This window comes from Salmo trutta, chromosome 39 (genome assembly GCF_901001165.1).
Source record: "Salmo trutta chromosome 39, fSalTru1.1, whole genome shotgun sequence".
NCBI lineage: Eukaryota > Metazoa > Chordata > Actinopteri > Salmoniformes > Salmonidae > Salmo > Salmo trutta.
In genome coordinates this window covers 13,404,018-13,420,964 of record NC_042995.1, presented here as the reverse complement: position 1 = coordinate 13,420,964, position 16,947 = coordinate 13,404,018, and the positions used below count along the sequence as shown (strand labels likewise).

General features: G+C 47.3%; 1 protein-coding gene across 3 annotated transcripts in view; it reads right to left on the bottom strand.

Moving 5' to 3' along the window:
* Positions 1 to 16,403, bottom strand: part of LOC115179835 (vang-like protein 1) — a 53,249-nt gene extending 36,846 nt beyond the window's left edge. For 2 of the 3 annotated variants that reach the window (XM_029741661.1, XM_029741663.1), the window contains exons 1-2: positions 16,253 to 16,403; positions 6,800 to 7,074 (exon numbers count right to left, since the gene is read on the bottom strand). In XM_029741661.1, coding sequence (XP_029597521.1) covers positions 6,800 to 6,870 — 71 coding nt within the window. In that variant the 5' untranslated portion in view covers positions 6,871 to 7,074; positions 16,253 to 16,403. Of the gene's footprint in view, positions 1 to 6,799; positions 7,075 to 15,481; positions 15,840 to 16,252 lie in introns of those variants that run through there. The other variant, XM_029741662.1, reaches the window with a different exon arrangement.
* Positions 16,404 to 16,947: the final 544 nt, after the last annotated feature.

Sequence of the window (16,947 nt, the reverse complement as noted above, 5' to 3'; positions counted from 1 at the left end):
CTCACGTTATATCAGATTCACTTTTTGGTGCGTAGCACTGTAGATATGTATTCCTTATGCATTAGGATAAATGCCACAAACAAAGTATGATGGTTCAATAGGTATTACTGGAACATAGGTATGGATTTGGTTGTGAGAGCTCGACACCAGGATATGAAATGCAAACTTAAGAAAAGTGCAATGTGGATATTCAATGACAGACACTATTGATCTCATAGACCCATTATTGATTGACCTAAAGCATTCAAACAGCAATCATTTTCAACTAAATAGATGAGTCACACTTCAGAGTGCCGCTTACGCATACAGCATAGGTAAAAGTGGTTGGAGGAGCAACGCTGATACGACAGCCCATCAGGATATCCTGACATTAGGCTCATCAGGGAAGTGGTGTGATTGGCTTCTATAGAGGTCCATTACTTCCATAGCAGCCAATGTGTTGTGATAGAAGGTTGTTCACCTCTCTGTTTCCTGCCTCTATTCTGGTGTTTCCCTTTTTGAACAGGACTCGGTTTCACACTGAAAATGACCACAGCCAACTTCCCAACCACAAACTCAGGTAAATACCCCAAAAATGCATTGTTTAACAATTGCTTAAAATAAAGTTCAACATTCAAAGCAAAGATAATTGGAACAAAGTGGTGTAGGATTTTTATGAACCATATTTATTCATTGAGACTGGGAAATCTGAAGAGTCAGTCATAGTGGGTCGGCATTTTGTACCATTCATTTTCACTGGGAGAAAATTGACATTACCTTCCTTCAACACTGCATGGTACTCCAGAATTAACAGGAAAGGCACCAAGAGCCATTCAGAACTAATACATTGAATCTAGAAGGAAGTGGAGATGGAAGTAATCCTTAAATAAATGATGGATATCATTACTAGTGCTACAATTAGTCCAGCGAGGAGCATGATCATCATTCACACTGACGATGATTAGTAATTGGAGAAGCCCTATTGGGAGATACAGTTGAAGTCGGAAGTTTACCTACGCCTTAGCCAAATACATTTAAACTCAGTTTTTCACAATTCCTGACATTTAATCCTAGTACAAATTCCCTGTTTTAGGTCAATTAGGATCACCACTTTATTTTAAGAATGTGAAGTGTCAGAATAATAGTAGAGAATTACTTATTTCATCACATTCCCAGTGGGTCAGAAATGTACATACCCTCAATTAGTATTTGGTAGCATTGCCTTTAAATTGCTTAACTTGGTTCAAACGTTTCGGGTAGCCGTCCACAAGCTTCCCACAATAAGTTAGGTGAATTTTGGCCCATTCCTCCTGACAGAGCTGGTGTAACTGAGTCAGGTGTGTAGGCCTCCTTGCTCGGAACACACACTTTTTCAGTTCTGCCCACACACTTTCTATAGGATTGAGGTCAGGGCTTTGTGATGGCCACTCCAATATCTTGACTTTGTTGTCCTTATGCCATTTTAACACAACTTTGGAAGCATGCTTGGGGGTCATTGTCTATTTGGAAGACCCATTTGCGACCAAGCTTTAACTTCCTGACTGATGTCTTGAGATGTTGCTTCAATATATCCACATCATTTTCCTCCCTCATGATGCCATCTATTTTGTGAAGTGCACCAGTCCCTCCTGCAGCAAAGCACCCCCACAACATGATGCTGCCACCCCCATGCTTCAGGGTTGGGATGGTGTTCTTCAGCTTGCAAGCCTCCCCCTTTTTCCTCCAGACATAACGATGGTCATTATGGCCAAACTATTTTTGTTTCATCATACCAGAAGGCATTTTTTCAAAAAGTATGATCTTTGTCCCCATGTGCAAACCGTAGTCTGTTTTTTTTATGGTGGTTTTGGAGCAGTGGCTTCTTCCTTGCTGAGTGGCCTTTCAGGTTATATCGATATAGGACTCGTTTTACTGTGGATATAGATACTTTTGTACCTGTTTCCTCCAGCATCTTCACAAGGTCCTTTGCTCTTGTTCTGGGATTGATTTGCACTTTTCGCACCAAAGTACGTTCATCTCTAAGAGACAGGACGCCTCTCCTTCCTGAGCGGTATGATGGCTGCGTGGTCCCATGGTGTTTATACTTGCGTACTATTGTTTGTACAGATGAACGTGGTACCTTCAGGCGTTTGGAGATTGCTCCCAAGGATGAACCAGACTTGTGGAGGCCTACAATTTTTTTCTGAGGTCTTGGCTGATTTCTTTTGATTTTCCCATGATGTCAAGCAAAGAGGCACTGAGTTTGAAGGTAGGCCTTTGAAATACATCCACAGGTACACCTCAAATTGACTTAAATTATGTCAATTAGCCTATCAGAAGCTTCTAAAACTATGACATCATTTTCTGGAATTTTCCAAGCTTTTTAAAGGCACAGTCAACTTAGTGTATGTAAACTTCTGACCCACTGGAATTGTGATACAGTGAATTATAAGTGAAATAATCTGTCTGTAAACAATTGTTGGAAAAATGACTTGTGTCATGCACACAGTAGATGTCCTAACCAACTTGCCAAAACTATAGTTTGTTAACAAGAAATTTGTGGAGTGGTTGAAAAACGAGTTTTAAATGACTCCAACCTAAGTGTATGTAAACTTCCTACTTCAACTGTAGATGATGGTGAGGAGAGTGGGTGAGGGACTTATTACAGTACTCATTAATATGGTACTGTACTGCTGCACAGGCCAGGGTTGGGTAGAGGGGTATAATACAAAGCAGGATCACGAAGTTAGCCTGCTAACTTGCCTACATATTCTGGAAATAAATTATTATAAGAAAGATAAGCAGACCATGCCCCTTTTAAGCTTAACTCAACAACCAAAAACTCATAAGTCTAGCTTTATGAATAAGAAAATAACTTGTTATTTCTGGTTGTTTATCGAAGTTAGCTGGCTTACTCATTGATATTCCTTTCTTGTATACCCCTCTATCCAATACCAGGTCGTGTGAAACATAGGGGTTGTAAGTGAGATCCGGGTAGGATCAGTTAAGCCGTTTTTATGGGAGTCGATGTAAAGATTGGATGACTCATACACTGGTGCATCTGGAGGCAGCTGGTTATGACTGGTGTGATTGTTTAAAATCAATGTAGGATGGAAGATGAAGGAGAGAGTCTCAAGCACCCTTTTTATATCCCAGCCTGCCTTTCAGAAACAGACTTCAGGAAAGCAGAAAGTAGCTTGTGGGCAAATCAATGTGCATCTCTTCCTCCTCTCATCCTCCTCCTCCTGCATCATTAACACACAGCGCCAGCCAGCCTCATTGCTATTCTACAGACCTCCTCTGGTATCATTTCATTAAAAGGAATTTCACTTCCAGCGTGGCTTCCTAAAGCAGATATGGCTTTTAGATGGAGGATGGAAGCCTGGCAAGCTAGGGCAGAGCCAAACCTGGGAGCGATTTCCACCGCAACACCCGCAGCTAAGTCTGACACTGTCTGTGCACCCCCTCTCACTGACACACAGGGCTGCAGGAAACGGGGCCAATTTACACCTCCTCCGCCAAGAGTCTGGATGAATTTGCTCGCTTTCCACATGGCTGGCCAGCCAAACCACACACCTGTGGAAAATAGGCCCAGCGTCAATGCAGAGCTCAGAGCCCGAGAAGCTAGGTACTTACTGCCAGTGTCAGGTAACGGGAGGATGACGAGGAGCTAAATACATAACCACACTCTCAGAACAATCATATTACAGACACAGAGAGACAGAGAGACAGAGAGACAGAGAGACAGAGAGACCGTTTTCACTTCACTTTGAGAGTGGCTGTGCTCAATGACACTGGAAGCTCTGCTCACTCTGTGTAACTGTAACGAGGAACGGGAGCGAACAGGCAAAGAGGTGTGGCTGATAGAAAGACAACGTTAAACTAACAAAGGCCCTTTACTCAAGCCTAGGTCAACACAGCCAAGGTCTCTACAGCTTCATGCCTGGCCATAGCACATTCATTTGCCCATCCCTCATATTGACTGGGAGAATCCATGGCGGCAGCATTGCTCAATGACATTTCTCCACACAGCGTTGAGCCAGAGAGAGAGGCCCGGGGAGCAGTGCGTGATAGGAGCCGAGGTGAGGCCAGACTGTTGGCTAGGATTAGCTCCATTATCAGGTGACAGGGTACACACTGTATGACATGTACCAGTGTTTCCACTATAGCATTAGTCAGGCAAGGTGGGCCCCTCTTGACTTGCTCTGTAGCCCCCTGACTAAAATAAATGTAGTTTCAGTTAGAAATTTAAAAAGCAGCATGTGGGTAGGGGCTCTTTTCACTCCACTTGGCTTTTCCATAAGCATCAACTCTAATCAGAAAGTTCCAGAAATAGGGCGTCTCTCCAAAATGTGGCATGCCTCAGAAAGGGGAACAGTTTGGAGAACCATAATACCCAAGCAGCAAAGGGATTAAAAGTTTGGCATGAGTGTAATTCATTCAATTCCCTGTGTTAAAAAGAGTGTGCCGCCATATAATTGGAGCCCTACCAATCAAAAAGAGCCAATTTTCCACATGACTGACTACCAATGTGAGACTCACTAGTCAATGATCATTGGCACGCTCCACAGCCACAGAAGAGCCCCTCTCTGGAGAAGAGAAAGAAGCCTCAGAAGTTACTGTCGTAACTCAACACCACCATTACAGCGGATGCAGAAAGGCAGGTGATCTTGGTCTGGGAGAATCGTCAGTAGGTAGCAAACTACTCTGATGTCCTTAAAAAGACCAAGCACCACTGTCTACAGAGGCACAGTGGCTTACAATGGGGACTGACTGGGTTCCCTGTTTATAAATCGCGCTAGAGACAACACTGCAGAAACAACACGAGGCAGGAATCTGGAGTCAGTGATGTTTAACACGGTATAGTAGCACGCAGCTTGAGCCATGGTAATATCTTGGAAATACGCCTCCTGCTGTGGACCATCAAAGTTCTTTCTGTAGTATGTTTTTTAGCTTTAGTTGTGTACCAAGGCCAGACACGGGATCTCAGAGAGGCACACAGCTGTTTACATGTCTGCTTGTGTGTGTGTATCCATCAAAGTCTGGCACAGATGCAATTAGACAATGGCAACCTAAAGCCTCTTCATGCATGGCACCCGTCAGAGTAAAAGGATTATACATCAGATGAGACAGGGGTTTTCAAAGCCAAGCGTTTCCCTTGTCTATTGAATTAGAGGCCAGCCAGTGGCCTTAGCATAGTGGGAGAGAGAGGAGCGAGTGGAAAGGAGTTTGGCAAGGAGGCCCTGTATCGCCGTCACTCACTTCCTGCATCCCAAACGGCACCCTATTCCTTATATAGTGCACTACTTTTGACTAGAGCCCTGTGGGTCCTGGCCAGAAACAGTGCACTATATAGGGAATAAGGTGATCTTTAGGACACAGTCACCCTCTCCAGAGTTACAGATACAGGAAGAGAGGGGACTGGGTGATCTTTAGGACACAGTCACCCTCTCCAGAGTTACAGATACAGGAAGAGAGGGGACTGGGTGATCTTTAGGACACAGTCACCCTCTCCAGAGTTACAGATACAGGAAGAGAGGGGACAGGGTGATCTTTAGGACACAGTCACCCTCTCCAGAGTTACAGATACAGGAAGAGGGGACTGGGTGATCTTTAGGACACAGTCACCCTCTCCAGAGTTACAGATACAGGAAGAGGGGACAGGGTGATCTTTAGGACACAGTCACCCTCTCCAGAGTTACAGATACAGGAAGAGAGGGGACTGGGTGATCTTTAGGACACAGACACCCTCTCCAGAGTTACAGATACAGGAAGAGAGGGGACTGGGTGATCTTTAGGACACAGACACCCTCTCCAGAGTTACAGATACAGGAAGAGAGGGGACTGGGTGATCTTTAGGACACAGTCACCCTCTCCAGAGTTACAGATACAGGAAGAGGGGACTGGGTGATCTTTAGGACACAGTCACCCTCTCCAGAGTTACAGATACAGGAAGAGAGGGGACTGGGTGATCTTTAGGACACAGTCACCCTCTCCAGAGATACAGATACAGGAAGAGAGGGGACTGAGTGCCCCTCCCCCACATCCAACCCCACTTTCATTTTCAACAGTGTCCCCAGTTTTCATTGCCTAGCTTCAGACTACAAGGTCAAATTTTCCCCCCGGGAGAACGTGAGAGGAGCGCTGGGGCAGGGGAGCGGAGAGGCCTCTCCATCCAGTGATACGCCTGTCCCCGTCTATCCCATGGGAGTGGTGGTGACACCACTGGAGAGAGGAGGTCAAGTGGAGATTAACGAGGGAGGGCAGCTGCTGGCTTTTCAACACGTCCGGGGCTTGGGAGCGAGGGATCGGCGACTGACTGGAGCCGAGTGGGCGCGTGAGAGACAAGAGAGCATAGAGAAAAAGGAAAAGAGCGAGAGATAGCGAGCAAGGGAGAGGTAGAGCGAGAGAGATATTAAGCACACGAGAGGTTTCAGGGGGTCCCACCAGATTCAGCCATAGAGGGATCCTTTCCCCTGGGTAACAGGTCAGACAGAGAGACAGAGAGAGAGAGGTGTGCTGGCTGGATAAAGGAGGGGCTGTGTGGAACAGGAGCCCCTTGCTTGTGGCCCTCCACATATTAGCTGAGCCATCAGTCAGGCCTCTTCAGCACCTGTCCCCCTCTCCCTCTCCCTTCCTGAGCCTGTCAGACACTGCTATTCCACTAATGACAGACAAATAACCGCACACTGCCCTGTGGTGGACAGATGAGGGGAGGGGAATGAGGGAGAGAAAGAGAGGAAACAGAGGCGAGGAAGAGAGAACAATTTATTAGAGGTTCCGTGACTGTCTATCCTTCAAACTAGACAGGGTATGAAAGCCAAGAACTTGTTCCTCTTACCCGTGTCTGTGGGATCCCCGGGAGCGACCAGAGTAGTACGAGTACCCCGAGTAGGTGGACTCCGTGTCCATGGCGACGAAGGCCTTCCTCCCGGGCGATTGGCCAAGGGCCTCGCGGAGGTTGCTGAGCTTTGCCGCAGGCAGGCGCAGCGGGAGCTTGTGGGCAGTCTTGTCTGGTGGCAGGCGGAGCTCGCTCAGGAGATTGGCAGAGGCCGCAAGCTGTCGGGGGTCAATCTTGAAAGCAACCCTGGGGGTTCCTGATTAGGAAACATCAACCTGTGGAGGAGACAGAGAGAGACAGAGACAGACAGAGAGAGACAGGTCTGGTCAGAGGACAGACATGGTGATCTACTACAGCCCAGTTGAAACTGAAAGATGTGTGTTGCAGATATCTCTGGATAGCTGGGATCTCTGCACATAGCTTCCACTTTGCCTTTTTCTCTGGAATGAACATTCCAGGAGATAAATATGAGAAAAACACAACCGCTTCATTGAAGCAGCATTTTCTAAAATTCCCATTAGGCAGGCTGGGGAAATCATTATTTTAATGAAGATTGTGCGATTCCTCCCACACACACACACACCAATTGAAGCTTGACACAGGAGAGCCTTGAAACCATTGGACTATTTTCTGTTGATTCTAATATAAAAGGTAAATTGTGAAAGGCCCTTCTAACCTCCTTGACAACTCAAACCTACAGTAGTTCACATAGAGTTTAAGCACTAAGCACAGCCACAAACAACAGAACAGCAGCAGACCTAGCTCTGAATCCCTCCCTTGACAAATAGACCTTTCCACAGACAGACTGGCCTATGAGAAGAGAGACTGAATTGGAATGTTGTGCAGAGCATGCAGGTCTACGTTTGGAGCTTCAACAAAACAATAGTCGGATGGAGAGCAAAACCCCACTGCCCTCGCCTACCCCGGTCCCCCCACTGCCCTCTCCTACCCTGGTCTCCCCACGCCTACCCCGGTCCCCCCACGCCTACCCCGGTCTCCCCACTGCCCTCGCCTACCCCGGTCCCCCCACTGCCCTCTCCTACCCTGGTCTCCCCACGCCTACCCCGGTCCCCCCCACTCCTACCCCGGTCTCCCCACTGCCCTCGCCTACCCCGGTCCCCCCACTGCCCTCTCCTACCCTGGTCTCCCCTCACCTACCCCGGTCCCCCCACTGCCCTCTCCTACCCTGGTCTCCGCACGCCTACCCCGGTCCCCCCACGCCTACCCCGGTCTCCCCACTGCCCTCGCCTACCCCGGTCTCCCCACTGCCCTCTCCTACCCTGGTCTCCCCTCACCTACCCCGGGCCCCCCACTGCCCACTCCTACCCCGGTCTCCCCACTGCCCTCTCCTACCCTGGTCTCCCCTCACCTACCCCGGTCTCCCCACGCCTACCCCGGTCCCCCCACTGCCCTGTCCTACCCTGGTCTCCCCTCACCTCCCCCGGTCTCCCCACGCCTACCCCGGTCTCCCCACGCCTACCCCGGTCTCCCCACGCCTACCCCGGTCTCCCCACTGCCCTCGCCTACCCTGGTTTCCCCTCACCTACCCCGGTCTCCCCACGCCTACCCCGGTCCCCCCACTGCCCACGCCTACCCCGGTCTCCCCACTGCCCTCTCCTACCCTGGTCTCCCCTCACCTGTCCCGGTCTCCCCACGTCTACCCCGGTCCCCCCACTGCCCTCGCCAACCGCGGTCCCCCCACTGCCCACGCCTACCCCGGTCCCCCCACTGCCCACGCCTACCCCGGTCCCCCCACTGCCCACGCCTACCCCCCCCCACTGCCCACGCCTACCCCCCCCCCACTGCCCTCTCCTACCCTGGTCTCCCCACGCCTACCCCGGTCCCCCCCCTCCCTCCTCCACCACCACACTCCAGCCTTATCAATGAGAGCCCAGAGGGAAATCTGGCAGTGACCAGCTCCAGCAGCGAGGCGAGGCAGCCTCTCCTCTCTTCCATTCCACTAGCGTGACATCATCACACAGACAAAGTGCTCCAGGTGAAACAACCAAACACTATCACATTATTAAACCAAGAAGCTTTCAGAGGGGAATTGAGACAACCAGTCAACACCACACAAACAGATAGCGTAAAATATTGAATATAGCTTCAGGCCTATATTCTGTGTTTAAGTCTATAATCTTGGAAACATTCTTTCCCAAGAGGATCAATCTCCCAGAAAAATGCTAAAAACCTGTGTGGATGCAGAGGAGGACCAGAACTCAAACATCAAGTGGATTTCAATATCAAAGGCAGAACAAAAAAAACTCCATACCATTAGATCTACTCCCAGGCCTGGCTAAAGACTTTACAGCATCCACTAGGAGACGCAGGTCTGATAAGAGCATTTATTGGGTGCCCTTGATTTGAATTGACTACATATACAGGAGGATATGATTTAACAGTTGTTAAATGACTAAAGATAAGAGGGAACAGAGGGGAGTGAACAGAGTGAAAAGGAAAGAGTAGAAACAGACATAGTGAAATAACGAGATTACGATTACGCACATGGCTGAGTAACAATGCATGGGGAAACAGAGAGACAAGTGAGTTGTGGCGTACACTCCTTCGGGGCAGGGAGAGCTGGGGACGGGCGTACGCACACACAGCAGGTAAACCATCAAGGCTGAGGGCATATAGGGAGGTGAGGGGTCGGTTCTCTGTGGCATCAGAAATGGGACCTCATCCAGACAGAGAGCCTCTAACAGCTGGAGGTAACGGGACAGGAGGGTGAACGGAGCGAGTTACATAAACTCACAATGCAATAATATGGCAGAAGAACTGATAAATCCAAGTTTGCAACGTACATTTCTCAACAACACCAACATCATTCATTCTCTAACACTAAGGATTCGATTTTGACCTAGAACCATCCAATCACATTTAAAGAAGAATTCAATGAAAATGTAGCATTTCAGAAAGGAGCGTTGACAAAGTGATAACATATTTTGTATTGTAACACAGGTGATAAATAATGTATCCAGCACAGGAGGTTGGTGGCACCTTAATTGGGGAGGACGGGCTTGTGGTAATGACTGGAGCAGAATGAGTGGAATGGTATCAAACACACAAAACACATGGTTTCCACGTGTTTGATGTCATTCCATTTACTCCATTCCAGCCATTATTATGAGCTGTCCTCCCCTCAGCAGCCTCCTGTGGTATACAGCTGCTTGTATTGGGCCAAAATCCCTAGTGAACTCTTCAATGTAAACAAGGAGCTGAAGGAGAGAGGTTAAGTTGAACATTGTTTAATTTACAAACATATCCCAGAAACGAGCACACTCACTGGGCCGTACACTTAAAGCATGCCACCTCCCATGACCCCTTGCAGCAGAGGAAGTCCACTCTAACTGACCCAGATCTGTTGTGAAATTAACCAGAGGGCTACAGCCACCACTCTCCGTCTCCACCACAGTCACGTCCTGCTGTCCTGACGTGTTTGGAGTCAGCAGTATGCGTGCTCATTCAAACACTTTTGGAATATCACAAGTGTAACAGTTTTTCTTCCGTCCCTCTCCTTGTCCCTACCTGGGCTCGAACCAGGGACCCTCTGCACACATCAACAACTGCCTCCCTCGAAGCATCGTTAGCCATCGCTCCACAAAAGCTGCGGAAACAACTACTTCGTGGTCTCAGTGCCAGTGACGACAAACTCTATTAGCGTGCACCCCGCTAACTAGCTAGCCATTTCACACCGATTACACAAGCAAAGCACACTTGTGCACACATTAACTACCGCAGCAGTCACAACGGAAGCCATGGGAAGTAGAGCGGGGCTCAAACTCTCCCTTGGGGCACTCCTTGTTTTCATCCTGCTGCTTTCATTACCACATTTGTTCCAGTCATTTCATTGAAAAGAGCTGCTCATCCAAGATACTGCCCCGTGCCATCTTATCTGCCACTTAGAAGGGAAAACTAGAGAAATACTAGAAACTAGTGGCCGTTGGGGTGAATGTAAACAATGACCCATATAGTGTGTGTGTCTGTGTGTGTATACTTGCACATTGGGATTGAGAAAGCTAGTTCTTTCAAACAAAGTCTAAATATTTCATTTTAAAAACGACAGCACTCTTGCTGACACGCTTTTAAACATCTGAATCATCGGAGGGAATACTGAACAACACGATGACAAACCTCTCTAAAGCGGTTTTATTCTACTGAAGAGCCAGCTGCCAGCTCAGTCGCTGTGCCAGTTAGGCAAGCAAAACAGCTCTGGTGTGAGAGACAGAAAGGCTGCTTTTAGACAGGTAGCACAATTCTGATCTTTTAACTAATTAACCAATCAGAGAGGCACTAAAATATCTGATGTGATTGGTCAAAAGACCAGGCAGGACAATCCAGACTCTGGCCAGAGTAAAGCAGGGCTAAAGACAGACTACAGACACTCTGGTCACGGTAAGGCAAAGCTACAGACAGACTACACACACTCTGGCCAGGATCATGCAAGATCACACACACTCTGGCCAGGGTAAGGTAGGGCTACAGACGCTGTGGCTAGGATATGGCAGAAGGCCTGGGTTGAGGACTACAGATACTGCTACAGGAGCAGACAGAGCACAGACAGAGCACAGACAGAGCACAGACAGAGCACAGACAGAGCACAGACAGAGCACAGACAGAGCACAGACAGAGCACAGACAGAGGCCAGACAGAGGCCAGACAGAGCACAGACAGAGGCCAGAGTAAATAAGGCTGGTTCTACAGAGAGCATCACAGAGGTATTTCCATCTCCTGTGCTAATCCTTTTAAGAATGAGGGATGGAACAGGGATTAACAGGGTTAAATAGATGGGGGTCGGGTCCCTGTCAGGATGGGGGTCAGAGAGAGAATACCCCAACCACCTTGCCAGTCACCACCCGCCCAACAGCCCAGCTAAGCTGCTTTATGTCAACGAATTTGGCTGAAATGGGTTTCAATTGAAGATTTTGGTGACTGAAGGCAGCTTTGAAGGCTGTATTCAACAGATCTATAAGGGAAACACTAATCTGGTCCCTGGTCTTTACTTAAGAGTGGTGCCAGTGGCCGTGCAACACTAAAGCTGAAGCCGCTGTGCCCCCCCTTCCCACACACTACTTAGGGAAGCCATCAGGTTATCCGCGGCAGCCGAAGCCAGCAGCGTTTGCCTGCCTCTGATTAGGTCTATGGCGGGACAAGCTGGCAGCGGCCCAGAGCCTGCCAATGAGAGCCTCCTTGTTTATCTTCCTCCATTTAGTCGCTCTTTTCCTTTTTACACTGGATAAACATCCTCTCACTATGAAGGACCACACCCTCATAGAGCCGGGAGAGAGAAGCATTGGGACTGATCTGCAGGGTTGAGACACACACACACACACACACACACACACACACAGGTGTGACTCTGTGGGATTCATGCTTGAGGAACTGCCGGAGTGTAAACACCCATGAGTGAAACGCACAGGATCACAAACATGCGGCAGCACACCATCAAAGCAAAGAAACAAGAAAACAACCATCTAACCAGCAAGCGCATAAACAAAGCCGCATCAAGTGCCTGCTAACCAAACCCAGACAGATCCTCAAGACCCCCCACAGCACATCCAACACATCCTTCTTCCCCCAGAGCAGCTTGTAGTAACAGTCTCTTGATAACAGAGCAAACAAAACGACAACAGACCAACACAGGAACAATAAGGTGAGGTCCTGTAGTTCATTCCTTGTGAGAAAAAAAACTAACATTTGTATTGCCTTTTTCTTCTTTACGTAAAAGGTAGTTTCTTCATTCATGGTTTCCACAGCGACAGTGATTGGTTGGAATTAGAAGACGACCAAGTTTCGGCCTCCAAAGACAGTAATCTAATCCCACTGTATATGGCAGCCTAATTTACAGATCCTTCACTACTCACAGCCTTTAATAGGAGATGGGAACTCTCTCCAAACTGGGGAAGAGAAACTCGGCTACTGTACTTTCCCAAAAGGATAGCTTAATTCTCTCTAGTGGCCGAGTCTAAGCACAAGGCTCTGCCAACTGGGGAAGGTATTCAGGAACAAAGGGGAGCCCTGACTGAAGCCATATCCTGTGCTAGCCTGTGACCAGGAAGTACAGCTGTGCCATGTGCCCAACAGAGCCCCTCCCACACCTCACCACAACATAAACAAAGGGCCTATTAAAAGCTCATCATCATTAGCAGCCAATGATATGCCTGACCTTCATTAGCCAAAGATAGTCTGTAACCCATCTCCTCTGACAGAGTGAATAGAACAGTCGTTGCACTGGCCTGGTTTTCCAGCTAGGCCACACGTATCAGAGGCAAACAGCTGTGTTGTGGTGGTGCGGATGTGAGGAACTAAGACCTTTAGCTGAGATACAGAGAGGAGCGTTCCAATCACTGGAGGACAAAATGACAACACTGACATTTGTACAAGCAGCTCCCGACGAGGCACGCCCTTCCTGCCCTGGTTTCTTTCTTCACATGAAACAATATTCATCGAGTATGCATGCACACGCATACCTGCACACATACTGTACACACACACATCCAATCATACTTCTCACTGTAAAATCTACTTGGACTCTATTAACTCCAAGCTAACACAAGCGTAATGAAAGACAAGCTGAACACGGGAGAGATGACGACTTATTAAGGTAACATAATTCATCTGAGATGCCGGGGGGGGGGGGGGGACGACCGAGGGAATAAACACGAGTCAGCGACTAAATGTGTTCCTCGGAATCACATGGTGATGGAGATGCTGTCCATGGAGCAAATCAACCCATTCATTATATCAACATTCCAGAATGTCACCCTCTCCCCCGGCCATTCATTAGTGTCAGAGATGCAGAGAAACAGAGGCCCAAATGGAACCCTACTCCCTTTATAGTGCACTAACTTTGACCAGGGCGCATACGGCTCTGGTCAAAAGTAGTGTGCTATATAGGGAATATAGCGTCCTATGGGCCCTGGTCAAAAGTACTGCACTATAAAAAGGGAAGAGGGTGCCATTTTGGGACTCACAAGAGATGCAGACACCACAGGTTATTAAGGCTGAGTTCATACAGGCTGCTCTATTCTGATCTTTTTCCCCCACTAATTGGTCTTTCGACCAATCAGATCAGCTCTGAAAAAGATCTGTTCTGGGCTGCCTGTCTAAACACAGCCTTAGAGCCAAAAGAGACAGCTCTCAGTGCATGAGGAGCATAACAATTAAGCTGGGATTTCTCTATATAAAATAAGCTCAAAAAGAGGAGAAAGCGCTGCGTAATGAAAGAGCTAGATTCCAAGGTGTTACTGTAACGTTGCAGCAGTGTTACCGTCTGTGTTGCAGTACTTTGGCTTCCAAACATACTGGATTCAATTAAGATGAAGAACCCCCTTCTTGCTGATGTATGTACTTTGTATGTCACACATTATCTAAGATTATGGCGAAAGATGTCCTCTTGGACTTTTTCCCAGGATGCAGCTGTCTCTCTATACTTCTGTAGCTGAGCAGAGGCACTTGATCTGTGATTACTCCTTCAAGCAATTCCCACCTGGTATGCAATCACATCTCTCTTGATCACCGACACAAAGACCACAATACTACACCGAAGGCTCTCACAGGGGCAGTATCCCTCCCCCATCCATGTTGACGATCCCTCACACGAGGAGCTTTTGACAGTTATCATGTCATCACCTTTAAAATATTCTCTTTGCAAATGTGAAGAGACACACAAACTGAAGCCATTCAGCCTACCAGAATGGAGAGAGCTGCAGGAGGAGGCCATGTTCAAATCCCACAAGGAAACGACCTACAATTACATTTCCCTGACATTAGGCTCGGTGTAAAGATAAAAGAGATGAGAATGGCTTCAGTGAATTATTCATGGGCCGACAGGGAGATATTGACGTTTTCACTAGTGAGTGTGTTCTCGTCTGAGACGTGTCAGTCATGTTGAACAACACAAAGGGAGTTTCATTGTTCAGCGTTTCCTAAGCACGACCACCAACCATCCATCCAGGTTCCTTACTGCAACTGGGGGAGGGGGAGCGAGACTGCTAGTCTGTACAACGCTCATAGCCGTGGAGTTTCAATAGAGCTGTATATTGGAGTCAATTCCATCTGAACAGCTAGAGAATTTAGGTAGGTTAGCTACATCGTCTTCACACAGTCTGCAAATTATTATTATGAAGTCATCTTAAACACTGAGTAAATGTGTTGGTTTGGGTTTGTTTATTCAACACAGAGGAATACCATCTACTATGGTCCTTCACAGGCTGTTCAGCTCAATTACCATACCGGTCTATTGTATGTTTTGGGATTTTCTGGTCTGGGTGACACTCAATGGCATCACTATGTAACATATTCCAAGTTCAGCGTAGTTGAGAACGCCCAAATGAAATGTTGGATTATTATAAAATGTATTAGTTTGAACAACATTGTCTTGAACAATGTTCCAACAAAACCCTACCTCGTTGGCGAGAAAAACGTCCAGACAACATTCAGAATACAAAACACTGACAGTCTATAAGGTTCAGGCAGCACTTTACATTACATTGTTACACCTAAACTACGGCCTGGCTGACACCAAGCATGTGATGAAGGAAAATCATGTGAATCCTACTCATTTATTCCCTACTCTACCTAATGCAGAGTGCTAGTTTTCGGATTTGGACTGTCATTTTCATACAACAGCATAATCAGACTGTAGTGAAGCTATACAGCTGTTTCTCTGCCCGACCCTACCTGTAACCCAAATGGCAGACTTCCATAGGAAACTCCCTGGTCTCTGCTAGGCCTCCTGAGCCCTGCCCAGGCAGTTGGTTCGATAACTAAAATATTCACAAACACTAAAGAGCAAGCTAATGTTTATGGGTAAACATTTACGAAACTAAACTGTCGGGCACGCGAGTGAATGATATAAATGAACCATTGTTTCTGGAGACGCAACGCTGTCGCTGATGGTAACAAGATAACCAGACTGAACTACAAAACGAATTCGGTCAACCGTGTGCAGAAAGTGGTTCAAAGTTAAGTCCGAAGATTTGTTTGAGACTTTTGAGTTAGGTTATTATTGAAGCGATCGAATGGAACAACAAGCGACTATTGTCATTCTATTTGTAACGCTTCAGAAAACATGAAGTCCTGCTCTACGTGACTTTAACGGGTTAACTTTGCACCCTTCGTTGACTGACTGCAGTCCTTTGGGTTGAGGGAATTCTAAATCACATTTTCTCTCCACATGCAGCCTACAGCTCATGTAGCGTATTAGAACAAACAAACGGTTACTCGTAGGTTGTACTGTTGAAATACAATGTAGGCCTGTCTACCTGTAAAACAAAAAAAACTCATTTTCACCGAAGAAAAATAAGTAGTAGTGTAGCTTACATGTAGCAGGAACAAGCCAACCAAACTCCCAATTTACATCGGGCTCAATCGCACTCATAAAATACAGCGAACAACTCAACGTGGGATGCAGACGTTGGAATTCCGACTGGTTCGCGCACGGCTACTCACCTTCACTGGAGGTAAACCATTCCGAGAAGAGATTTCATCCAGAAATGTAAATGAAATAGTTCTCCCTTCGAGCACACGGTACAGTCAGGGACCAGCCCGGGTTCAAGCCGTTGTACAGGGGGCAGCACTTACATGATGAGAGAAAGGGAAATGTGTAGTGCGAGAATAGTGCGCTAGGGGGGAATGGTGACGGCTGTGAAGTGTGAACTGTCAAGTGATTACAGTAGACTTGTACAATGCAAATATAGTCAAATAGGATAAAACCGCAGGACCAAATGACTTTCGAAAATCACCTTTACTTGTCTGACAGGTAGGCTACAGGTGTTTGTAATTCATTTCTGATTCAGAGTCCAGTTCACACCCACATTTCAAAGTTGGGTTTTGCGCTGACCAAACATATAACACCTCCAGTGAGTGTCAGAAACACCGGCAGCTAGGCTCTGTTAGGGGGACATGTCACAAATGGCTGAAGTGGGACAAGTGACAGGAGAGTGAAAATAGCTTAGGGTTTGGTGCCATGGAAACCAGGCAAAGTAAAACAACGTTAACCCTCCTGTCTCCGCTGGAAGTTTTCAGTGAAGTGCGCATTCCATGCATTGCATTCTTGTAAGTCATGTACGCATTTAGCGTAGCCTAACTGTAATTTATTAGTCCGAATATGAACATTCAAACCAAATTGTATTGGTCACATACAC